The 25,223-nt window shown below is 38.2% G+C and overlaps 5 protein-coding genes and 1 long non-coding RNA gene across 6 annotated transcripts; 3 read left to right on the forward strand and 3 right to left on the reverse strand.

The window, feature by feature from the left end:
• Positions 1 to 9,455: 9,455 nt before the first annotated feature.
• LOC106328509 (U-box domain-containing protein 39) lies at positions 9,456 to 11,570 on the forward strand. The gene has a single exon (XM_013766962.1). It carries the CDS (start codon positions 9,749 to 9,751, stop codon positions 11,357 to 11,359), a length of 1,611 nt encoding a protein of 536 aa, XP_013622416.1. The 5' UTR covers positions 9,456 to 9,748; the 3' UTR covers positions 11,360 to 11,570.
• A 2,413-nt stretch (positions 11,571 to 13,983) lies between these two features.
• On the forward strand, positions 13,984 to 15,083 carry LOC106329198 (succinate dehydrogenase subunit 7A, mitochondrial). The gene is made up of 4 exons (XM_013767809.1): positions 13,984 to 14,113; positions 14,209 to 14,280; positions 14,437 to 14,539; positions 14,820 to 15,083. Exons 1-4 carry the CDS (start codon positions 14,057 to 14,059, stop codon positions 14,867 to 14,869), a joined length of 282 nt encoding a protein of 93 aa, XP_013623263.1. The 5' UTR covers positions 13,984 to 14,056; the 3' UTR covers positions 14,870 to 15,083.
• Positions 15,084 to 15,215: 132 nt separating this feature from the next.
• LOC106329199 lies at positions 15,216 to 16,596 on the reverse strand. Its single transcript, XR_001267757.1, has 2 exons — positions 16,282 to 16,596; positions 15,216 to 15,467 (listed from the first exon to the last, which is right to left on the reverse strand). It is a non-coding gene; the product is annotated as an uncharacterized LOC106329199 (long non-coding RNA).
• A 142-nt stretch (positions 16,597 to 16,738) lies between these two features.
• Positions 16,739 to 18,183, reverse strand: LOC106331691 (the record flags this gene model as incomplete). The annotated part of the gene is given in 4 exon segments (XM_013770094.1): positions 16,739 to 17,139; positions 17,228 to 17,494; positions 17,578 to 17,697; positions 17,958 to 18,183. Coding segments are annotated over 4 exon segments (799 nt in total), but the record flags the coding sequence as incomplete, so codon positions are not given.
• Positions 18,184 to 20,770: 2,587 nt separating this feature from the next.
• Positions 20,771 to 23,634, forward strand: LOC106331322 (probable beta-1,3-galactosyltransferase 19). The gene is made up of 7 exons (XM_013769646.1): positions 20,771 to 21,792; positions 21,868 to 22,109; positions 22,194 to 22,484; positions 22,570 to 22,698; positions 22,784 to 22,957; positions 23,047 to 23,154; positions 23,256 to 23,634. The coding sequence occupies exons 1-7, from the start codon at positions 20,949 to 20,951 to the stop codon at positions 23,466 to 23,468; spliced, it is 2,001 nt and encodes a 666-aa protein (XP_013625100.1). The 5' UTR covers positions 20,771 to 20,948; the 3' UTR covers positions 23,469 to 23,634.
• Positions 23,635 to 23,921: 287 nt separating this feature from the next.
• Positions 23,922 to 25,223, reverse strand: LOC106333425 (LOB domain-containing protein 27-like). The gene is made up of 2 exons (XM_013771867.1): positions 24,160 to 25,223; positions 23,922 to 24,079 (listed from the first exon to the last, which is right to left on the reverse strand). The coding sequence occupies exons 1-2, from the start codon at positions 25,107 to 25,109 to the stop codon at positions 23,986 to 23,988; spliced, it is 1,044 nt and encodes a 347-aa protein (XP_013627321.1). The 5' UTR covers positions 25,110 to 25,223; the 3' UTR covers positions 23,922 to 23,985.

Raw genomic sequence — 25,223 nt, forward strand, 5'->3', positions numbered from 1 at the left:
GGTGGCGGCAATCTTCAAGGCTCGATTCATATGAATTCTTGGATATATGTCAAAAATAAATGAACAGGACTTGGTGGCAACCACCATTAAGGCTTGATTCATGGAAGCCTGTCCAATCTTGGTCAATGATCTTGCAATATAAGCAGAATTTGACTAAAGAGAGAAATTAGTAGAGAGAAAAGATAGAAACTAACTTTTACCTGCAGATCCAGATACTTGTTTGAAAATCCTTGCATCCTGTGATCGATACTCCCAAGGTAAAGACCTAGTTTGGGAGAAGAAACATTTTGGCTACCATTAGAAGAGCTTAGGAATGGAGAGATAGATCTGAGACTGCATAACAAATATTTCATTTGAGTTCTATTCAAACCATCATGACTTTGTCTCTCATGAATATGTCTGAGTAAATCCAATTGTTAGATTTAGGTTTCTCATAAGGGTTGAAAGTATGTGCTGCTAATAAGACTGTTAAAAAGGTGTTTTGATTGTTCTTTCATGCTTGTTAAGCTTAATGCTAAAATTAGGATTGATCACCATCATTTTAGGTCTTAGGATTAATTGAGATAACCAACTGTTACCCTCAATACCTGAAATAGTCAGCATGATCTAACTGACTAGATAACAACGAGAGTTGGTCTAGAAAGTTAAAGAACAGCTTCAAACCCTCTCGTAAGGCTTGCTAGAAGAACCGTCGATCGACGTGACTATCGTTATGTCGATCGATTGTTTAAAAGGTGTATCGAACGATGTGCATCACGTCACATCGATCGACTCTTTCTCGAGATCAAAAGACGACAGTTGAGATCCGAGATCTAGTAAAGAAAACCTATCTGGTTTTACCATTGTTTGAGTTCAAAAACCGTCAAACCTTTTAGTCTAAACTAAGTTGCATGCTTTCATACCAGAAAATTTGCCTAAGTCTAGCTGTTTTCCCATCCTTAAAACAACTTCAACTTAAACAGCCGAACAATTGCCTTGTTCGACTCATCATTTGCTGCTTTTAAACAAACAAACCTCTTAGTCTATCTTTACTTCTAATCCCTTAGATCTGTTGAGTAATCCTAGAGTACTTGTGGATTCGATCCCTAAGTACTGCATCTGAACCTCTTATTTGAGAGAGTAATTCACTCCTTATGGTAATTTGAGTGATATCACTCTTATAAGGAGAAAGTGGAGTCTTCAAGATTAGAAGTAGTAAACCAAGATGGCTTTATAATTTATATTTGAGATTGCATTTGAAGGATGCGAACTTAAGGAAATCATTGGAGGAACTGAAAAAAAAAAGAATTTCGAAAAATAGTACGAGAATTGTGTCATGTACAAATTCTGTAAGAGGAGACATGGGAGAAGGAGCCCAAGTCCTACCTGAGGCTAAGAATGATGATTAAAAAAGAGATGAGAGGTTGTACACAAGGTTAGTTAGAAAAGACGTGGGAGAAGTAACTCAAGTTCTACCAGAAGATTAAACTAGATGAGTAGAAAAGAGATGTTAAGTGAACGCCAAAGAAGATTGATGAGTTAAGGATTAGGTATGACCGTAAGGCATATGGGAATGCCAAGGTTGTTAAGATATCAGAGGATGTATCAATACATAAAGTATGAAGTCGTTGTACAAGAGTACTCAGTTGGTGAATCAAGCTTGGTATAGACGAACCTTTTGAATCCTCAGTTGCTGGACAGAAGAAAGAAATCAGAAAAACATAGAACCAGACTTGGTCATGGGAAACATTAGAGAGATTAAGTTGTTCAGAAGATTATGAAGAGGGTCTCAGATAGATCAAAAGTGTATAGAATACTGTTAGGGAAATCAATCTTGGAATGGGTGAGTGTGTGTATTTGAGAGTAGCACCCTTGGTCTGAATCATGTTGGCGTGATTGACCGTGCATGTTCTTGTTTGATTGTTGCATGGTTAATCACGTTAACATTCACCAGACTCGAGATGTTACCTTCACGTATGGCACATCACCTAATGTTCCACATTTTCATGTTGTTGCTATGAGGGAAAGCCAAACAGAAAAGGTTGAGAAGTGATAGTCTTCAGAGACTCGTGATTGTTAGAAAAAGTATCAAGACCGCAATTGACAAAAGTTGTGTAGTAGTAATGAATTTGTTTCTTCCTCGAGGTGTTCCCTCAGAATAGAAATGATTGATTGTAAGAGTTGGGGAACCGACAATCAGTTGTTTAAACATAGGCTGTGAAGATAATTTCAGAGCTGATATCAAGAACTCCTTTCAGAGACTGTTCAGTAAAGTATGTACAACTAATTTTAAGAATTCGGGGATGAATTCTTTTGAGGAGGGAAGAATGTAATAACCCTCACAAGCATATAGAATTTGGTTGAGAAAATTCTGTAAGATTAGTTTGAAGATTGATCGATCGAAATTAAATAATAATAATAAAAATTGACCTGGTGAATTAATGTCTCTACGGGACTGTGTTGAGGTCGGAATACCTTCCCTTGATAGTTTAGATCGAGTGTTAATTATTATGGTCTAGTTTTATATAAGCTGGACGTAAACCGATGGACGGGAAACATATGATCGAAAACTGGTCTTGAATACTATCAGCTGCTTGTGAGTCATGTGCATGTCATGTGCTGCCTGGCTGCTTGCTTCCTTCCTGACCTGAACATGTGACTTTCACCTTCCTGCTTGCTTGCTACATTAAAGTCATGTGATTTGCACACCTGCTTGAAGTTTCTTCATGGAAAGGAAATGATATTACTTCATGGGAAGGAAAGTGTGATTCAGCTCACCACATGTCTCATACTGATCTGAAACTTTTGTCCTTCCTTGCTGATTCTTCTCCTGCTGTTTCCGCTGTCATTTATTACTTTGTCCTCTTCCTGGTCGAGCTCATTCATCTCAGAAACAAGAAAGAAAAATTCAGAGAGAAAGAGAGAAAGAAAGAGAGAAAAATCTGTGAGGAAAATACATGAAAAATTCAGAAAAAAATAAGAGAAGAGAAGTGAGCTTGGACGACCCATTAATTATATTACTCAATAAATCATAATTATTCATATCCTTGATAACAACTACGATATAGACACTTACATTGACACCCTTCAAATTATTAGTCTGACTGTATAATTATTGAGAATTACAATGACAGCACTTTATTAAAATGAATAGAAATGTAGATTTTAGTGAGTAGCGTGATGCCTTTGTGATTGTTCTGTCTGAATGAATCCGACCTTGGCTTGATATGGCACTGATCAGGTTAGGAGTGGCTTCAACTATAAGTTGTGTACCATCTGAGTTCAGAAGATTGTTGATTTGAATCGGTAAGAGCTTATGGGTTTGATGAGATCAGTTTTTGTTAAGCTTCAGTCTCCTGTTTCAGTTCTTTTTGATGATAACCAAGTGCTGTGTCTTGATAAACCTATCAGGATCAGTTGTCTAAATTCATATATGGTTCACTCTTGGTTGGTGTATGATTGAATTTGTATCATTGAACCAGTAGCTGAACTTATGTGAATTGTCTGAATTAAACCGAACTGATTTGATCTTGTCCTCAACTAATCTGAGCCGAGCTGTCTATGGTCTGAACTTGTCATGTACTGATATAGTCTGAATTTAACTGAATTTTTAGGACCAGAGCTGAACTTGTCTTGTACCGAACTGATATTAGCGGAACTAGACTGAAACGTTATGAGCTGAGATGAGTTTCTTCTTGAACCGGAATGATGAGCCTTACGTTCCAACAATTTTGTTTTGTTCAGTTACCCGAGGAGATTGGAATGGTCAGCCCGATCATGCCTTGTCTTTATTCTGAATCTGGAAGTGAAGAAGAAGTGGAGTGTGATTAGCTTGAGCTCGAGTCTAGTCTTCCTTAGCCAATCTCTTGGACTCAAAGGTGAGTCTAGATAGATGATTGATGAGTAGTGAATAAATATTTCTTGATTGAATGTACTGATTGTAGATGATTGATAGGCTTTGTCTCTTGATCAATATTGAATTGGTGAGGGGTTTACTTAGTGGAAACGCTTATTAAATATTCATGAATGTTCATAGAGGTTTACTCCCGAGCCATAGTACTTGTTCTCAAGTACTAATATATAATATAATTAAGTATGAAAGTATTAATCATGTGAATTCTTAGTATAAAATGTCTTCCAAAATATTCCCGTATGAATGATTATTACCGTGAATTGGTCCTGCAATATGGAGCAAGGTCACGAAGACACGTTGATGGGGTCGCACCCTGGAAACCGTGTAACTGCATGCAGCGTTAGATGTTCGAGCTTTGAATATCTGAAGGCAATGATGGTGATGCTAACTCGCTAGACTCGTTTAGCCTTTGTTGTTTCTCGGGTCTGGTATATATATATAAGTATGATTATATGAATGATATGAGAGACTGGAATAGGAAGTGAGGTATATGATTAGATTCACAATGATGGAAGGATAGGCCATATATATAAATATCAGTTATGGAATATATTTCCACTGCATACAAATGGAGTTGATTGCTTGAGATATTATTAATATATGTTGGGGTGAGGATTAGGCTCACTGAGTAAACTAGTTACTCATGACTCATTTGTGATGCATGTAACCAGTAGACGAGAGACCTTACTCTAGGACGGGAAGGAACATCATTAGCCAGCGGTAGTTTTATTATCCTTGCAAAGGCGTTTTGATATTTCTTATGTATAAGATTTGTTGACCGAAAACCTCGAGGTTAATTTATAACAAATTTTGTAAGATGCTTTTAAATGATATATAAAGAATTTTTTTAAAGTACGGGTACCATATGATATTAGTCATTGTCCGGATCTAACTAACTATCAGATATTTGTTTTTCGGGTTGAAAAGCCTAGAGTGATAATCGATAGGAGCTGGTTGTTGGTCTAAGGTGATCAGAAGTATTCTGAGAACCTCGGATCGACCATCGAGGAACATCGACCGTGTCATTTCCGGTCATCTACGATCGGGGGTGTCACAGAGCCCATGCGCCATGTGTTGGTAAGAGGACACAACAATTCGCTGACTTTCATATGGGCAGAGCTAACATTTGGGGGACCGATAGGTGTCAATAGCGAAGACAGGTATAACCATGAGTCATTCCAAGCCTGGATGGACTCTCCATTGCCAACTTCCCACCCTGTTCCTAGCTTCAAGATTTCTCGTCCTGCAAAGATGCTTCTCCAGCCATGAGAGGCATATGTTGGCGCCGAGCAGTCCCAAAATGACACGTGTTGGGGTCAAAAACGGACACGACGAAGTTAACATCCAAATATCCGTAAAAATCAGCATGAACGTTTTTACGAAAAGTAATCTTCGTAAAGATTACTTTTACGAAGAACTTAGCGGTGAAATCTTGCACTAATCTCGGTTGATTCACCGGAACTAAACACTCGTAGTCCAAGAACACGTTCATAAAACGTCAGAAAAGGATCCAAACAAGGTCGCCACGTAGCGACCGGTCCGCGAACGAGCCGGTCACTACGTAGCGACCGACCCACGACCGACCTAGCCACTCGGTCAGTCGCTACGTAGAGACCGACCCGCGAACGAGTCATTCGCTACGTAGCGACCGACCCGCGAACGATTCGGTCACTACGTTGCGACCGATCCAGCGCGGATCAGGTCGCTACGTAGCGACCAAACTGTCTCGGACATCGATCAATGGCTATGACCCAAATCCATGCATTCTCGTCTGCTCCTCGATGCTAGCTCCCATGTACCGCAGCCATATAATTTCTCACATCATTCCGATCAAAGTTACCGTTGAAACTTTAAGATAAAAACCGCGAGAACTTGTTTTTATCGAAAAGAAAATCGTAGCAAACGTTTTATTTCGAGAGACGACCCAACGAGGTCTAAACGCGACTACAAGCCCACTTAGGATTCTTTAAGAATGAGCTCGTAGATACTATGACGGTTTATGTTTTTATTATAAAGACATAAAAATAATAAAAGATAAGTTTCCGTAGAAAAAATAGTAAGTTTCCGCGGATAAACATGAAGATCGGAAAAAATAGAATTTCTCAATTTTTCACTTAAGACGGCTTAAGGGCATGAAGAGAAAAGCTGAAACCGACCTTGGAAGAATATATAAGGAGTCCTAGGCAAGAGGCACAAAAAGAACTTTTTTCAGAGCAAACTTAGCACTTAGAGCAATTTTAGGCAACTTTTCGTTTTTGTTATTCGAACTGCGACTCAACTAGGTCTTGCGGTCTTAGGGTTTTAGAACTAGGAATCTCACTGACAGCTCTCGTAGCTCAGGCTCTTACCTTGTTGTAACGCTCAAACGCGGATTAGGAATAAGATCTATTTTGCTCTCTTTTCGATTTCTTATTTTTCTCGTCTTTATTTCGTGTTCTGATTGCTTGGCGTGTGGTTTAGCAGATATCTGGGACCTCTGGGAAATTAGAGTTTTCCTAACTTTCCTTATTTAAACGGAAATCGACAGTGCGAATTTCGGTTCCCACAACACGTTCCTGCAGTACTTCCCAAGTAAGACCTGAGAGATCAGGGAGGAGGGGTTGCGCATAATTCTCCACCCGATTTTTGCTAGCAGTGCATCATTGAAAGTTTCAAGATCCTGGAAACCAAGCCCCCCTTCGAATTTGGGTAGTGTAAGAGTGGACCAAGCCACCCAGCACATCTTCTTCTTTTCCGGGTTTGCGTCCCACCAGAAGCGAGTTAATATCGATTGGATTTGCTTACATAGGGAGGAAGGGAGTTTAAGGCACGACATTGCATAACTCGGCATTGCATCCAGCACCGCCTTAAGGAGAACCTGTTTCCCCGCCCCCGATAGGAACTTGGTGGACCAGTGCCGGATCCTCTGCCGTATTATATCTACGATGGAGGCGAAGGTATCACGCTTCTTTCTATCGAAGAGTTCGGGTAAACCTAGATACTTCCATATTCTGCCTTCCGCCTCTATGTTCAGCTCTCGTTTGACTCTTGCTTTAACCTCTGCGGGGGTCTTTGTCGAGAACGTAATTGAGGACTTTGAGTAGTTGATCTTTTGGCCTGAGACATCCTCTTAAAAGTTGATAATCTCCTTTAATGCAGCCACACAGGTTGTACTTGATTTGCAGAAAAACATAATGTTATCTGCGAACTGGAGATGTGTAATCAACTGGCACCCTCTCGCAACTCGTATACCTCGTAGCAATCCCATCCCAGAGATACTTTAAAATTGGCATAAATAGAATCTTTACTTTGAGCAAAAGCACAATCATTACTTACACAGAGGGTGATCCAAAATATGGAGACGTGAGTCACAAATTTACCAGCCATACTAGGACGATGGTGTTTTACGAATGGATCATGGAAAGACAAGGAAAGTTTATAAGGAAAAGGTTGGTATAGTACGCTAAAAGGTTTTGATGGATTGATGGGGGCAAGAAACACTAGGGTTAGTCTATCACCCTTCACTCGGAGGTGAAAGCGCTTATATGAGCAATGAAATGTATGAGAAATTTATGGTAGTTTCAGGTCACATTTGCAAATATTTATTCTCAATTGGTGAAAATGATTTCAGAACTAGAAGAATGGTCAGCTTTTGCAAGTTATTTGAAAGATAGCAAGATCATGAAGGGAAGCTTTCACAACTCAGATATCATTTATGTATCACGAACACATAATTCAAGGGCGGATAGTCTTGCACGCAGTGCCAAAAAACAACTGTCGTTTGTCGTTCACATGGATGCAGAGTTACCAGTTTGGTTTGTAGATTCTATATAAGTATGTTTATGCTGATGCCAACAACAAAGAAAACTAAATCATGATTGTTTCAAAATAAGGATATATAAAAAAAGTTGTCTACAACTTCTTCCAATCACTGATATCTCCCCACCCCTAAAAATTAGAGCAACTCTAATGATAGAACTGTGAAAAAACAATTATCTCAAAAAATAAATAATAAAATGATAATGTAAAAATAAATAATAAAAAGATAATGTACGAAAGAGAATGATTTTTTTCGTGCGTAGAATATCTCAGTGAGATCTTTGGAGATATTCTCTAATAAATTGAGCGATATGTCAAAATATAATTGAATGGATCCTTTTAGATAAAATGAAAACTATTTATGTTTTACAAATGTATAAAGATAATATTATTTTGTATTTGAGATACCCATTTGAAGATAATACTCTTCTTCTTTTTTTTTAAGATAATGTAGTATCTAAGAACAACCCAATCGGTGGGTATCTAAAAGTCAGTATCTAATCATACTAATAATATTATTTTATTTTAAAAGCAAATTTATAATTAAAATTTATTTTTTCTCTAAATAAATTACTCATATGGATTTTTTTTTTCAGACTCTCTTTTCTTATTATTATTTTTTCTTTTATTCAGAGAACTCCATTGAAATATACTCATTGGATAGTCTTTGAATATTTAGGATCTACCAGCAATGTAACTTAATAATGTAGCATTTTTCTTTGAATAAATGGATTTCAGTGGAAAAAAAGAGAGAGGTTGTTCTTGTGGTCAATTTACAAAAAAATTCTTTTGTAAGCGATTTGGGATTTTTTGGTGAACAAAGAAAATACTAATTGAGATTTTCTGCTTCAAATATCTGGTTTAAAGAAGCAATCTCCAAATTCACTTTCATCTCGCGGCTGCCTATGCTTCGAAGTTAAATGTGCATTTGTTTGCTTGTGTTTCTTATGGTGAGGTCGTGGACAACCGAAGGCCATCTCAATTATTTTCACCTTTTCTTACAATATCACACGTATTTGGAACGAAGATTTAGTCGTTGGTCAAATAGTTGTATGGTCAACGTTTCAATTATACAAGTTGGGATAATCTGCAAACATTCTTCTCATGTCATGTGCTCCAGTCACCAATTTGCCCATTCATCATGCCTTACGCAACCATCATACATTATTATAAATATGTTATGGTACCAGAACAGCTGAAGACTGAAATTGTCTAAAGGATTAATACTGGCATTACTTCTTTGGAAAATAACAACATAATGACTTAGTTATAAAATATTGGAAACCATATTTTAATTCCTGTTGAAGAATCTTGAATCATTAACTCAAACTACTACCGCTAGATAAATATCAACTTTTGTCATTGATTATAGTTTCGATTGGGTGCATCTTGCTTTTATTTACATATTTCTTAATCTGATAGTTTAATTGATTTATAATCTTTTGGTAAGTTTTGTATTCTGTCCACAAATAGACATTTTGGATAACTGGACCTAATTTAGACACAATAAATATTCTCTACTCATAGTAAACCGGCCTCTAATTGAAATGATTTTTTGGTCTTCTATGGTCGACTTGCTTTTTCTTTTAGTATGACACACTATTAAATATGGGTTGTATCAATCTGAGTATATTAAATTGTAGTTCCTTGTCGCTATAATCTGATAATAGCAAATTTAATAATCAGTTCGTGTAGATAATGATTCACTCTATAATTACTTCTGCATCAAAATGAACAAGTATCTACAGAATAAATTTGGGGTTAAAACTGAATATTGCTTTATGTTTTGGGTAAAATGAAAAAAAAAACTTAAAATTACAATTCAGCCCACATTATTCGGGAAACCCTATTTACTCGTGCGCTTTTGGTCGTCTTAAATCAGTTCTCGTTGTGATCGTAATAAAGTCTTTGCTCACTCATTGGAGATGACGATTTTGCACAACAACAACTCGATTTCATCTCACCTCTGACAACGCCAGGAGCTGAAGTCAAAAATCTCTTACAACAATCTCCCAGATCCGTCTTTTGTGTTTCTTCTTGTTGTTCATAATTACTGCTATGGGGGAGAACGGAAGACACAGGTGGTTCTCCTTTCACCACCACCGCTCAGCTTCCGCCACGTCTATGCCACAAAATAATCCCGGCGAAACTCCGGCTGAATTCCTCTGTCCAATCACCGGATTTCTAATGTCCGACCCCGTCGTCGTAGCATCGGGTCAGACATTTGAGCGTATCTCCGTCCAAGTTTGCCGGAATCTCGGGTTCGCGCCGAAGCTCCACGACGGAAGTCAACCGGATTTGTCAACGGTAATCCCTAACCTCGCCATGAAATCAACAATTCTCAGCTGGTGTAATAGGAAGAAGGTGGAGCATCCACGGCCTCCTGATTACGCTTACGTCGAAGGTGTGGTTCGTGCCCGTATGGATAAAGAACCCGGTACGGGTAACCGGGTCGCAAGATCGGAGATTTTGCCTCCCGTGGCTGAGAATTCGCCGTCGGATTACGACTCCGTCATGGGAGCGATTCGAGCTCGGTCAAGAAACTCGATATCGTCGTCTACTTCCCTTCCTCTTCACCATCACCGACCAGTGACTTATTCATCGTCATCAGAAGTTTTCGCCGGAGCTGAGAATCCAAACCCGATCCAGAGCTCATTCTCTACCTCCGATTACTCATCTTTCCCTCCGATGTCAGAAGAAGAGGAGGAGATTTACAACAAAATGAGAAGCTCAAACACTGTTGACCACGAGCAAGGACTGATTCTTCTCAGGAAGACGACGAGATCCAGCGAAAGCTCGAGGATTTCGCTCTGCACTGAACGGCTCCTCTCCTTGCTCCGGTCACTGATCGTGTCACGGTACAACATCGTTCAGACCAACGCCGCCGCGTCGCTGGTGAACCTCTCGCTAGAGAAACCGAACAAGTTGAAGATAGTACGGTCTGGATTCGTTCCTCTATTGATCGATGTTCTGAAGTCGGGCTCAACGGAGGCGCAAGAGCATGTCATCGGAGCTTTGTTCAGTTTAGCGGTTGAGGAAGAGAACAAGATGGTGATCGGAGTTCTCGGAGCGGTGGAGCCGCTGCTCCACGCTCTGAGATCATCCGAGAGCGAAAGAGCCCGTCAAGACGCAGCTCTTGCGCTTTACCACTTGTCGTTGATACCCAACAACCGAACCAGGCTGGTCCGAGCTGGTGCGGTGCCGATGATGCTGTCGATGGTGAGGTCCGGCGAATCCGCGAGCAGGATACTTTTATTGCTGTGTAACCTCGCCGCTTGTTCGGAAGGGAAAGGAGCGATGCTTGATGGAAATGGGGTGGCCATACTTGTTGGGAAGCTTCGAGAAGGTGGAGCTGATTCAGAGGCGGCGCGTGAGAATTGCGTGGGGGCTTTGTTGACGCTAAGTGTAGGGAATATGAGGTTTAGGGGACTGGCGAGCGAGGCTGGGGCGGAGGAGATTCTGACGGAAATTGTGGAGAGTGAGGGTGGAAGCGAGCGGTTGAAGGAGAAGGCGAGGAAGATTCTTCAGGCAATGAGAGGCGGAGAGAGGGAGTTTGGAGAAGGTGCGGAGGCGCGTGAGTGGAACCGGATGTTGGAAGCGAGTGGGCTAAGTCGTTCTCAGTTTCAAGGAGGACAAAAAGAAGGTTTCGCTTATTCTTCTCAATTTTAACGTAATTCAAACCCTTTTTAATTTTTTTATTGGTACAAATATTTTTTTCCAAGGTTTTTTTTCACTCTCTACATTTTTTTTTTTCGTTTTACTATGTATACTCTTGAACAAAGAGAGGTGACAATTATTTTGGGAGTGAATTTGTAATATTTTGATTGGTTTCTTACAATGAAAACGACAACAAAGGTGAAAATGTGCGTTCGTTTGCTCGTGTTTCATATGCGAGGCCTAGTCGTGGAGGACTAAAACAAAAGTCGTCTCAATTATTGGTAGTTTTATTCTTATATACACACGGATTCAAAACGTGGAACTAGTCGTTAGTCAAATAGTTGTATTGTCAAGGTTTCAAGTTGGAATAATCTGCATACAATCTTTGCCTGATGTCATGTGCTCCAGTCACCAATTTGGCATTCATCATGCCTGCACAACCATAATACATTCTTTTCTTCTTTTTTTCACATATGTTACCACAATAGCTGAAGACTGAACTTGTCTAAAGGATAAATACTTGTTGCAAACCGTGGAAACCATATACGAATTTGTGCTGAACAATCTTGAATCATTACCTCAATCTATATTGCTGGATAAATATCAATTCTCGCATTGATTTTTTTAATTAACTGGTTTCATTTTTAAGTAGTTACATTTGTGCTTTATTTGTTACCTAATCTGATCGTTATTATGCATTCATACTCTTTTGGTATGCTTTTGTAATTGTTCATAAAATCGTAGAAATGTGTCTTTCCTTTTGTCTGACTTCTTTCTGATCATAACTACAAAAAAATGCAACAATATAGAAGCCCAAAAAGCACACCACTGTTCGTGGGACATTCTACAGAACCGGACTAAATTAGAGACATAATATTCACTTCTCAGAGTAAACCGACCCATCTTCCACCAAATTCTGTGGGTAGGAGAGAATCAATCGACTAAAAACCATTATATTCAAACCTGAATGGGAATATGTCAGCTCGCCATGTTTATTCTAGCAAACAACTAGGTTTCATTAGTTTTCTGAAAGATTTTGGAAGTAGGCCTAGGATTTGTGAAGTTGATATGGTAGTGGGTTTCAGCTAACGAATGCTACACTTCGTTCTTATTGTTTGCACAAAGGCAAATAAACAGTGTCAAACTATTTGCTTGCAAAAGTTGGGGGAATCTCTGAGCTTACTTTAACTTGAAATTTGTTGAAATGTTTTGAAAAAAGGAATTTTGATATTGTTAAATAGAAAAGATTTGTGTCACTGGATTGTTATATAATGTCAAGATTTACTCACTTAAATTATTTTCCTCCTTGAGCTTTGTAGTTGATGAGCTTACAATTACTCTATATGTTCTTTTTATTGATTGTTTGCCATTTTGAAAAAGCTTCGTTTTTTTTTTTGCATCCCCCGTAGGTTTTCGCTGCTCAGCCAAGATCAATCGAGAATGCTATAAGATGTGAAGGATTAGCCCCCAAAAAGGCTGTTTATATCAAAAACATTATGAGCCGTTTGCAGAACGAAAGAGATAGATTGCCCTTTGAGTATCTGTGTGGTTTATTGGTAGAAGAAGTAAAAACTGAGCTCTCTCATTATAAAGGAATAAGAACCCACAACGATTAAAATCCCCTCTCTCTTTTCTTTTCTGTTATTCATATAGTCCATTTGATAGAAATCAAGATGTTGTTTTTTTGGAAATTCATATTGGATGCGTAATGATGATTCACAGGTTTTTTGTGTTTGGTATTTATTTTCTTTGTATCAAAAAGATCTCAAAGGCGTCAGGTTGGGTCCCAAAAACCGCAGACAGGAATAAAACCTATGGTCATCTCAACCGCAAAATTCCGTATGAGCTAAAGTTCGACCTAAACTGTCTGTTATACATATGGTAAGCTCTGTAGCAACTGCTAGAAAAATGTTGCTAAACCAAAAGCTAAAGCTAAAGTAGCTTCCCCTGATGATGGCTCTCCGTTGAGGTTTTCTGGTTCAAGTTATAGGAACCAGAATTAGAACTCTTTATCTTGGTTTGGTATGGTTCGATATGGTATTTAATTTTTGTGTTATTATATAATCTGAAGTCTGAACAGTAGTACTAAACACAAATAACAAAATTTTGTCTGCCATCACTCTTATATTATATAGAGGTTGTATGAGTCGGTCTGAGCATTTTCAATTGTAGTTTCTTGTCATTATAATTCGGAGGAGAAGAGAAAAAAAATACATTTATAGTCCAAGATTAACTAATTTAGACTTTTATAGTTTAGAGTTAATGGAATGAAATTATGAGGATAAGATTTTAAATTAAAAAAGTTAAAAATTAAAATTAAAAATTTTAAAATAAAAAGGGTTTTGGTTATTTTCTTTATTGAATGTTATTTTGTAACAAAATTTTAAAAAATAAGTATTTGAGAGAATTTTCCATCTGAGAATCGTAGATTTAAATAAATCAGTTCGTGTATGTAATGATTGAATCTATAACTACATCTGTACACATTCAACCTAGTAAACATTGATATAAATTACACAAGGACGAGGTCGACAAATAGAATAACTTTAGGGTGAAAATTGAATAATGCTTTAGCATTGGGGCAGAAACCGAAACACTAAAATTTACAATTTACACCCACATTGGAAACTTTACTTGACTTGTGCGTCGTCGTCTTCCTCAAATCGTTGGTTATCGTCTCAAATCAAAATATTTGCTTACTCATCGGAGATGGCGTTTTTGCTGAAGAACAACTCGATTTCATCTCACCTCCGATCTTCTTCACAGGTTTCTCGATCGAATCTCATTAAACTGATATGGTTGGATTGGTTTAATCTATTATTATAACAGGATAATTTAGACTCGTTTGATATATTTTGCAGAAGATGGAAGGTGGCGCCTTAGCACAACCGCGGCGGGGGTTCCATGTGGAGCTAGGATCACGCGAGAAAGATGTAAGTTTATTCTTACGTTGATTCGTTTAATCTTGTTGATTCGTTTGAATTTTGATTTTGGGGGCTGTGTCAAATTGAAATCATTGTAATTGTTATCTGGAAGCCTTGGTTGGTGTATAATCGAGAGATGGCTTTTATGTTGTCTTCTTGTTGCAGCTATTGGCTGAGAATGATGCTTTGAGGAGATTCAAGTCGCATAAGAAAGGAGTGCGCCAATTGAAAAGAATTGGAGATGTCATCACTGCTGTCGTTGTTGCTGGTATCCACTGCTACACTCTCTCACTGATTTTTCTGTGATTCTTTCAATCCCTAATTATAGATGGGGATGGAGATATATATATATATATATATATATATATATATATATATATATATATCCTTGTGCATCACTAACATATACGTATACGTTTCTCACTTCCTTGTTATGTTTATTGATGGAAAACTAAACCAGCAGCACTTTGTATTGTGGTTTAGATTTGATGACATTACTATTCTGTGTGTTTGAATAGCGTTTCTCATGTGCGATGTGTTCCATTCAGGGTGCTGCTATGAGATCTATGCGAGGGCAACTATGAAAAAGGAAGCTTAGGCTGCATGAGGAAGCTCATGAGTCCTCCTTATGCTTCTATCATCAATCTTCCCTTTTTAGCAAGTCTCTTCTGGAATTCATGTTGGCTATTGCTCAACGGTCTTTTGAATAAGTGAATAAACGAAAAGGAATTGGTATTTTTGTTATTTTGGACCAGAAAGACTCGTTCGTCTGTGTTATAAGATTCGTCTAATGTTATTTCTATTGTCGCCTCTTTCTTGTTGAGTAGTATTTCAATGGGATTTAAAACCACAAAAAAAATCAAATTTAAGTTACGTTAGCTTGTTTCACATATTCTTTGTTAACAGCTTCATGGAACATTATAGAAAATATAGAACGATGGAGCTAATGAAAAAGTTGTTTCTTTGTTGCATTATCGAACATTCAGAATCGCATCACACAAGTTTGATGAATTTATCAAACACAAATATTTCATTTATTTAATTGCTCCTAGTATCGAAACAATGATATACTTAAAAGTGTATGCAACGAAACAACGTTCGCAGAAAGAAAGCATCTGCTGCGTGAGAGAGATAGATTAGCAGCAACATAATTCAGATCATTCTGGTTGTTCTTCAGATTGCTCCATCTCCAATTTCTGCAAGGAAAAGGAATACGAGTTGTAAGATACAGAAATGAACCTAAAATAATGGGAATGTAATATCAGCAGCTGAAATTCATAAAAGTAAGAAAAACTATACAATATGTATAGACAAAAGATCAAGTGAAAAAAGTGAATGCAAAACCACGAATCTACAACAGATCGCATCTACCAGTTGCTTAAGAAAAATTGCTTATATCATAACCAAAGAAACTGCATGAGGTGTATGAAATGTTAGCCTATGACAACAACGATCGTAGCAACCCTAATGCACACAATTGTAATGAGAAATGTGAAGAGTTAGTTAACTGGCTGGAGATTCAGCTTTGAAGCCACCAGAGTGCAGACCTTGTGGTCGGTTAGAAAGCAGTTAGCGAGGAATAGGCTTATAAGTGTGTCTGAAGAGATTGTCTAGTCTGTGGATTATAATAGGGTTTGGTTAGGCATTCGGTCGAGAGAGTCTCTATGTTTTGTGGAATTGAACAAGAAGAGTCTCTAAGAACAAATAGTGTAAGACTAACATCTCAGATTAAGATCTTGATGCTAGAAAGATTAAAGAGGTTGATTCACAGTTGCTCTGTGATTACATTTCCAGAGGACAGAAGCATGTAACAACTCAAGACAGACACCAACAACCACTGGTTAGGTCAAATATTCATCAAAATCAGAAGTAGCAACCGATGCCCTAAATCTCAGCAGCAATCAAATCAAAGAAAAAGACGCTATAAAAGTTTGGAAGGAAATGAATCGAACCAGGAACGCAGCTCACCGGAGTCCTCAAAAGAGAGAGAGAGAAGAAGAAGAAACTTACAGATTGAGCGTTGTGCCAAGAAAGGCCACGGTAGACGTTGACGGAGAAAGTGGTGGTAAGGTAGATGGTGGCGAGCCCTAGCCCCGCTGTGAAGGCCTTGAACGACCAATCTCCTGCTTTCGTTACTATCCCCATCTCTCTCGAGTCTCGAGTCTCGGCGGCGTCGCGAAACAAAGTTCAGTCTTCTCTTTCTTTTCACAACTCCGAACCGCTTATTGAACCGGGATATTTATGTGTGTGCTGACGTTGACGGATCAAAATTGAATATCTTCCCTTCGGTTTTCGTGTCCGGTTTACTCGAGAGTACTTTGGATTTTGTCATTTACAAAGGCATTTTTTTTTAGTTGATCAAAAAAAAAAAAAAACAAAGGCATTTTTATTCAAATTTGTTCCAAATTAATTTAACCTCGCCCAACTACTGTATTAATTATGGGCTTAGAATACAGATAAATTGGAATAAGCATATAAATATTTATTAGATTTCAGATTCGGAAACTGAATGTCTGAAATTAAATTACATTTTGATACAGTCGGACCAAACAATCTTCAGTGTAAAACATCATATATTTATAGAACAATCGCTATGAACATGTTTCTCATAATCTCACATTAGTTTTCTCTTAACAGCTACAAAAAGGAAGACGTTAGTGCAGCGATAAAGAGGAGAAGCTGCTAATTCCCTGGACTCTGTAGACGTGTTTCTCTGAAAACAGAAGTGCCACCAGAACCAGCTGGTGAAGGTGATGAAGCTATGTAGTTTGTTCCTGACGCAGACACAGTGCCTCCTCCCGCAGCAGCACTTGGATTCCCCGGTTGAGTTGGACCCACGCGTGGGCTCCATCTAGAAGGATGCGAAGCCTGAGAACACAGCAACAACATTCAAGTCCAAAATGCAAAACTACTCTACGACTAGGGCTTGAGCAAGAAGTAACTTTTGAATGTATACCATATTGTGCTGTGAAAAGGCGGCTGCTCTTCTGAGCGGAGATTCAGATGATGAAGAAGCACCGCATAGTCGAAGAACACTGGGAGTTTGAGCATTATTATGATTCCCTGCATCATTCGTCTCTCCGCCTTCCATGTGAGCAGCAGCATTACCTCCAGAGTCATTAGAGACATCTACATGGAGTGGAAGAGAAGGACGAGACGCTGTTGTTCCTGGTTGTTGCGTGATGCTGCTGCGCCTTTTCAATTCTTCCTCAGCATTCAGAATCTGTGAACATCCGTCAATTTTGACATGAATAATAACGATAAACAGCATGTGTATTGACATAGCAGAAAGAAAGTGTTACTGACCAGCTTAAGAACTTGGACGAGATTGTGTTTCTTTGCATTCAACACTTGTAATCTCTCCTCCACTTGTTTCTCTTCTTTCTCTATTTCGCTTGGTACTACTTCTTCAGCTGTTTCCTTTGCCTGGCAAAAAAAAAAAAAAAAAAAAGGCTAAACACGATAAGGAACAAAACTAAAGAAAGCTAAACACTTTACGAGCTCATGAATGGTTTCATATATCCAAAACATCCATTAATGCGCACATCAAAGTACGTTTCATCAAATCAGCCACTTACATTGATGAATTCACTTAAAATTAGCAACCTTTCCTAATCCCCTATGTACTTCATCGAATCACTAACACTTGAACTCAAAATCTATTGGAATGTCTTAAAGAAACATACCTCTGCCTTATCATTCGCGACTCCCTCATTATTCGAAAGCAATTCCATCACTCGATCTCCACCTCCTGCTCGAGCTCCTTCAATTATGCCATTCTCCTCTTCCCTAACCTGATTCCCATTAACCTCCTCTCTCTTCACCTCAACAAGCTTCTGTTTCCCCGACGGACCGGGCCGTTCAGATGGAATCGCATCCTTCCGATCCGTAGCCAGCTCAGACTTGACGTTATGGCTCGGGTTAGGGTTAGGGTTAGAATTAGGGGAGAGACGAGAAAGAGCTCGTTTGCGGCGCTGAAGGAGAGATTTGAAGTCCTTGAAAGAGAGGTTCCGATGCGGCATAGTCCACCGGCGAGGCACCTCGGGAACTTTGTGAAGGTTGCCTCTGTACATGGATATCGCCACCATCTTTTTTGGGTTCCGTCGTCGAATTCGCCGTTTCCTTCTGCTACCGTGATCCTATGACGAAGGGATTTCCAGTTGCGTGATGTTTTGCTATGGGAGATGAGAAACGTGCGCCGTTTCAGTACACGAAATTTCTATGATTGTATTTAAGCCGATGGGAAAGCCCACGCATGTATCTTTAAAGCCCATTTACTATCCAATTTTATTATTATCATTTCTTAAAAGTTATATCTATCTATCTATCAATTATTTGTTTTTAATATTTACAAATTTTAGAAATATTATTTAATTTTGTGTTTTGTTAATTATACATAACAAAACTTTCCCTTTATTTTATTGAAGTTTAAATAGATGTATAGAGAAATATTTTTACATAGAATTAAAATATTGTTATATATATATATATATATATTATAAAATATAAATAAAAATAAAAATATTTATTTTATCTTAATTTTTACATAGAATTAAAATTTTGTACGCAAATAATAAAACCAAAAGATTAACAAAAATTGATTTATCAATATAATTTTAAAACTTCATTTCTGTACATGGTGCAGTAAAACACCTAGTATAAGTATTAATTGGCTATAAAATTAAAATAAGTTATATATTAAATAGAAAGTCAAAATAGTTTATGTATTTTTGAGAAAATGAAAATTAATTTAAATATTTTTTGGTAATTTCAAAACCAAGAAAAAAACATGAAAATTAAGAGATTATGTTCTTCTATCCGATTTGGTTATATTTTCAGGGTTTTAGGTAGTTTAGGTTTTTAAAACTCTTATCAAAATTAACTGACTGGAAATGTGATTCAGTTTTTCGTTCTGGATAATAAATTATTGACCAAAGTTAACTGATTTTTGGTATTTTGGTTAAATTATTGTTAAATTTTATTAGTTCAGTTATTCCGCTCAGATAGTATATGTTTTGTAAAATTTTGGTATACCTTGATAAAATTTAGTATCCATTATTAGAAAACTATATTTTTTTTAATGCTGAGTTTTATTGAAGAACAAAATGTTTGTTGGATCCACGATCAAGATCAACATCATACAAAAAACACATAGTATTAAAGATAAAGTAAAAATAAAAAATGCTAGTACACACCATAAAAGCTTCAAAATAAGTTTCAGCTATAAATAAAAGATAAGTTCAAGATTACATGATGTCATCAGGATGCTACTGCACTTGTAGCAGTGTTACTATCCAGTGAGCATGATCAGAGCTCCATGCCTTAATTTTAAGGAGCAAAGTATTGATTGCAGTGTGAATCGAAGAGGAGAACAAAATCTCTCTTGTTAGGACGATTTCCCAAAAACTTAGAGAGACTCACAACACCAAAGCTACAAGAGGACAATGCAAGTGGCACAAAGAAGTGAAACAATCCATGTATACCAATAGGGACTATGGGAATGCATCAACAACCAATCAAATCATTGTAAGCCATATAACATGTGTCCAATAAGCTTTAAAGAGAGATCAATCTTAAGCAGTAACATAACATAGATTTCAAATGAAGCAACAACATCATAGAGAAGAAGAACGAAAAGAAACAAGATAAATAGAGAAGTCGTACCATCGACCTTCCAATCCGGCACAGCTCGTTGGTTTTTGGTCTAACACAAAGAAGAATTATATGAAGAATATCAAAACTTACACCAACACATAAACTCCATCACCGTTGACATAACTATCAGATTTGACTTCAAATCAAATACATGAAGATACTTAAAGGACCGACACCAAACTTTGAAAGCTATCATCCATCTGTCATTCAATGAGAGAAGAGATGAGAGAGAAAAAGAACTTGAAGGCTAGGGTCTGAGAGAGAGAAGAGAGAAAAAAATAATAATAAGAAGACTTCTAAATTGACTTTTCCATTAATTGGCCAAATGAAAACCACAATCACGCATTAGTTGACGAACAAATTGTATACATGTGTTATCATTCGACATGTAAAAATCGAAAACTATATATATATATATATATATATATATATATAAACTGATTAATTTGCTAATGAGTAACTTTTTTTTTTCATTTTATTTGTCAGTTCATACTTCATAACTAAATATCTTTCATCTTATTCAACTCTAATTTCAGCTAACCCAATCGAAACTATATGTGGTCACGAATCATCTCACAAACTTCCAACAAAACAATTTTTGTGCCATCGAAATAGATTGCAGCGAGGTCCTGGAATATCTCCATGCTATGTGAAACCTCATCCCTAGTTTGTCATCGGTCGAATCATAGTCGCCGTTATGCTTTCATTAAAAAAAAAAAAAATCAAAAAAATACTACCGTTGGAAAAATAGTACCAACGGATCTTAAATTCAAAAAATAATTAGAAAATGATAAGAATATAGTAACGGCAGTTTTATAGAAACGCCAGGCTTTCTCTCTTTCTTCATCTTCTTCAAATTTCCATAACTGTTTTTAAATATCTTTATAATACTCGAAAGACATTTCAGTTTTACTTCATATAGAATCATAGATTGCTTCTTTGCCGCCAATTAGTCGTCTTAGGGTTTTCCCTTTCCACAAACTCTTTGAATTCGAGTAAGAAGCGGCAAATAAAAAAATTGGATGAGAAACTCGAAGCTAGAAAAATGCGCAATGTTCGTGTCTCTCAGCAAGAAGAGGTCGATTCAGATACTCATGGCGATTGGTTTACTGTACATGCTTCTGGTCACGCTCGAAATCCCCCTCGTCTACAGATCCGGATTCAACACTCTATCACACGATCCGTTAACCCGGCCCGATCATCTGGGTAGCGAGTTGGATCTGCAAGAGAGACGAGGAGCTCCAGGGCGTCCTTTTAAGAGCTTGATTTATCAAGAAACGGAATCAGTGGCCCCTGCTCGAGCTGAACGGAGAAGAATATCACAAGAGATCTTTATATCCGGGTTGAAATTTGACCCGGATCCGAGTAGCAGAGACGAGTCCTTGGAGCTCCATGAATCCGCCAAAGTAGCTTGGCAAGTTGGTAGAAAGCTATGGGAAGAGCTGGAATCTGGAAAAGCCCTTAAAGCCTTAAAGGAAGAGAAGCTTGGCTCCAGCTCATGCCTGGTCTCCGTTTCCTTATCCGGGTCGGATCTTTTGACACGTGGGAAGGTCATAGAGCTTCCTTGTGGGTTAACACTCGGATCACACATCACGCTGGTGGGGAAGCCACGCGCTGCACACTCTGAGATGGACCCGAAGATATCAATGGGGAATGAAGCTGTGAAGGTTTCGCAGTTTATTATGGAGCTGCAAGGGTTGAAGGCAGTGGAAGGAGAAGATCCGCCTAAGATTCTTCATTTCAATCCAAGGCTTAAGGGTGATTGGAGTGGTAAGCCTGTGATTGAGCAGAACACTTGTTACAGGATGCAATGGAGCTCGGCGCAACGATGTGAGGGCTGGAGATCGAGTGATGATGATGAAACAGGTTAGTGTTGTCTTGCTTTGCTTGATTGGGTTATAGAGAAACGGAGTCCAAAGAGTGAGTTTTGTTTCTCCACAGTTGATGGTCAGGTTAAGTGTGCGAAGTGGGTTCAAGAAAATGGTACTTCTTATTCTAATGAAGAGACTAACAAGGCAACATGGTGGCTGAGTCGGTTTATTCCCAGGAGCAAGAAAGTAGCTGTAGAATGGTCATTTCCATTCACTGAGGAGAAGCTCTTCGTGCTTACGCTAAGTGCTGGGTTGGAAGGTTACCATGTTAGTGTCGATGGGAAACATGTCACATCTTTCCCTTTCCGAACTGTAAGTGATGCTTTCTTCAAATGCTCTTAGGAGTAGTACTAGTGCTGATAGTTGAAAGTGTGTTTGGTTTTTGATCATATGAAGGGGTTTACGCTTGAGGATGCTACTGGTCTAACTGTTACTGGAGACATAGATGTTCAAGCTGTTTTCGCTGGCTCTCTCCCAACCTCGCACCCTAGTTTTGCCCCTCAGAGGCATCTTGATCTCTCAAGAAAGTGGCAGGCCCCATCAGTTTCTGGTGAAGAAGTTGAGTTATTCATCGGCATCCTCTCTGCAGGTAATCATTTTGCTGAGCGGATGGCTGTGAGGAAGTCTTGGATGCAACATAAACTTATCACATCTTCCAAAGTGGTGGCTCGGTTCTTTGTGGCATTGGTAAGTTCAGGGTTTCATGAGGCTAGCTGTTTATTTCTTCTAGGTTATGTTTGGATTGATGCTCAACTTTTGGTATTATACATAGCACTCAAGGAAGTCAATCAATGTGGAGCTAAAGAAGGAAGCTGAGTTCTTTGGGGACATAATTGTAGTGCCTTATTTGGACAGCTATGATCTAGTTGTCCTGAAAACTGTTGCAATTTGCGAGTATGGGGTGAGTTTCTACCCAACTAATATGATTCCCACCTCTTCAATGATTCATCATGGTTTGAAAACTCTTGTTTTGTTTTGGTTTGCAGGCTCATCAGTTAGCTGCCAAATACATAATGAAGTGTGACGATGACACATTTGTCCGAGTAGATGCAGTTCTTAGGGAAGCAAAGAAAACACCCACAGATCGAAGCTTGTACATTGGCAACATCAACTATTATCACAAGCCTCTTCGCCAGGGGAAGTGGGCCGTTACATATGAGGTAATAAACAACACAAAAAAGGAAAAAGAAGATGAGTTCTGTACTATTAGAAAAACATTCTTACACAATTTATTCAAATGGTTCTCCAGGAATGGCCAGAGGAAGACTATCCACCTTATGCCAATGGACCTGGCTACATATTATCAACAGATATCGCTCGTTTCATCGTTAAAGAGTTTGAGCAACACAAACTAAGGGTAATAGACCATTTTCATTTTGGAAAAGAGTATCAGAGACGGAAGAATCTAGAGCTAATGTATGTGATGTGTGATTCAACATCACTTTGTTTATGTTATAGTTATTCAAAATGGAAGACGTGAGCGTGGGAATGTGGGTGGAACAGTTCAACAACAGCTTGAAACCTGTGGATTATGAGCACAGCATTAGCTTCTGCCAGTTTGGTTGCATAGAGAATTACTTAACGGCTCATTACCAATCGCCAAGACAGATGATCTGCTTGTGGGACAAATTGGTCTTGACGGGCAAACCTCATTGCTGCAACTTGAGATGACCCAACTGTGTAAGTTTCTCTTCTGTGAGAAAGGAACATACATTTTCCATTGAGAACATCAATGAGCCTTTGATGTATGTATGCAAGTCTTTGCCTTAGAACAAATCAATGGATCCGTTGTTGAATCATTCATTCACATTCATTCTTTTTGATGATTAACCTCCTGAAACCGAAATTCAAATAGAATATTCGTGTATATGCAAATGTTTTAGCTTTTACAAGAATATCTTTGGAGATGTACAATGCTATCCAAACAGCAGCTGAAGAAAAACAATCTATACTTCTACTGTAGAAGCTGCAATCTTTCTAATTATCTAGTGACTGTTAAAAAGAATCCAAATTTTAAACAACAAATATAAATAATGAAAATGAAAAGACATAGGAAGCAATGATAAATAGAGATTCAAAATTTATTTAAAAAATAGAGAGATTCAACGCTTAACAACACGTTGCTTAACAAAAACAAACATAAAGACAAGTAAAAATTTGAATTAAAGGATTCAGTCTCCATGATCAATCAATTCACACTCGTGAGACTAAAGCAAGTTGCCGCCCTCCTCAACTCCTTCTCCCCTATTTCATCTATAGGTTCCTTCAAAGATTCACCAGAGCTGCAACAACCAAAAAAGTCAGACATGTTTTCAGATACTTTTTTAGCTCAGGTACGTACAAAGAAAAAAAAAATGCATACCTTGAAGCGTACACTTCTTTCGTTTCCGTGAAAGATTGACTCTCATCGATGATTTCTAGGAATTGATGGATTTCATCGTAGTTCTGATCATCAACTTCTTCCTTTTGTTGATTCGATGCCATCTGAAGATTAACAAGTTGAGACTGTATGGCCATCACACTGTTGTTGTTCTTCGTCTCGCTACAATGCTCGTTTTGATTGATGAATCCATAGTTATGATGATTGTAAGGAAATTGATTCTGACCCCAAGCCAAAGAAGTATTATGATTGTTGAGAACTTCCTTACATGAATCTGGAATGGGATTGTAGTCATGGTTATTAACCTGATCACTACAATAAGACATATGAGGTTGTTGCTGCTGAGTTTCAGAAACCGGACTGAAAAATGGTATTGTATTATTGCCTTGGTTATTATTGTTAACCGGAAGTCCCATTCCCAAATCTAACTGGGATGTGAGATCTTCTTGCTTTTCACCAATCTCGTGAATCATCATATTATGAGGGTTAGGATGATTTTGACCACTACGATAGAGCTGTAATTGGGAATTGACGGCTTTGAGCTCTTCTTCGGCGACCCATATCATGTATTGTAGTTGTTGTGTGATTCCAAGGCAACCATGGACAGGATTACGATCACGAACATAAGACTGAAAGATAATTGATTTCATAGCTTCTGGTCTCTGAACTTCGTCTAGGTTCTCGAGTATTTTAACAATGCTTCTAACGCCGAATAGCCTATGAACGTTTTGGAAGAGCTTTGGTTGTTCGGCTGGGAAGTACGGCGCGAGTGGGCAGTCCGCGGCGCAGCGTCTGCGTTGGTACTTGCACGCAGCACAAGCACCACTCGTGCCTCCTTTCAATGTCATGTAAACGATGAGAGAGATCAAGAGAAGATCCAAAAATCTCTCTAATGACCCTATGGGATTGTGGATGGTTTTTATTTGGCTCATTCGATGGGGGAAAATCAAAAAGTAGACTGGGAATTAAAAAAAGAAAAACAGAGAGTGAGGATTTTTAATGAGATGTACGTGTTTGTGTTAACGTTTTTGGGTAGATGAGAAAGG

Source organism: Brassica oleracea, chromosome C3 (genome assembly GCF_000695525.1).
Source record: "Brassica oleracea var. oleracea cultivar TO1000 chromosome C3, BOL, whole genome shotgun sequence".
Lineage (NCBI taxonomy): Eukaryota > Viridiplantae > Streptophyta > Magnoliopsida > Brassicales > Brassicaceae > Brassica > Brassica oleracea.

Bases quoted from the DNA above. Each gene is read 5' to 3' on its own strand.
- LOC106328509 (XM_013766962.1), top strand. From the start codon at position 9,749: ATGGGGGAGAACGGAAGACACAGGTGGTTCTCCTTTCACCACCACCGC.
- LOC106329198 (XM_013767809.1), top strand. From the start codon at position 14,057: ATGGCGTTTTTGCTGAAGAACAACTCGATTTCATCTCACCTCCGATCT. The intron at 14,114-14,208 runs GTTTCTCGATCG...TATATTTTGCAG, and splicing joins ACCTCCGATCTTCTTCACAG to AAGATGGAAGGTGGCGCCTT. The intron at 14,281-14,436 runs GTAAGTTTATTC...TTCTTGTTGCAG, and splicing joins TAGGATCACGCGAGAAAGAT to CTATTGGCTGAGAATGATGC.
- LOC106331322 (XM_013769646.1), top strand. From the start codon at position 20,949: ATGAGAAACTCGAAGCTAGAAAAATGCGCAATGTTCGTGTCTCTCAGC. The intron at 22,110-22,193 runs GTAAGTGATGCT...GATCATATGAAG, and splicing joins CATCTTTCCCTTTCCGAACT to GGGTTTACGCTTGAGGATGC. The intron at 22,485-22,569 runs GTAAGTTCAGGG...TATTATACATAG, and splicing joins CTCGGTTCTTTGTGGCATTG to CACTCAAGGAAGTCAATCAA.
- LOC106333425 (XM_013771867.1), bottom strand. From the start codon at position 25,109: ATGAGCCAAATAAAAACCATCCACAATCCCATAGGGTCATTAGAGAGA. The intron at 24,080-24,159 runs GTATGCATTTTT...TGGTTGTTGCAG, and splicing joins AAAGAAGTGTACGCTTCAAG to CTCTGGTGAATCTTTGAAGG.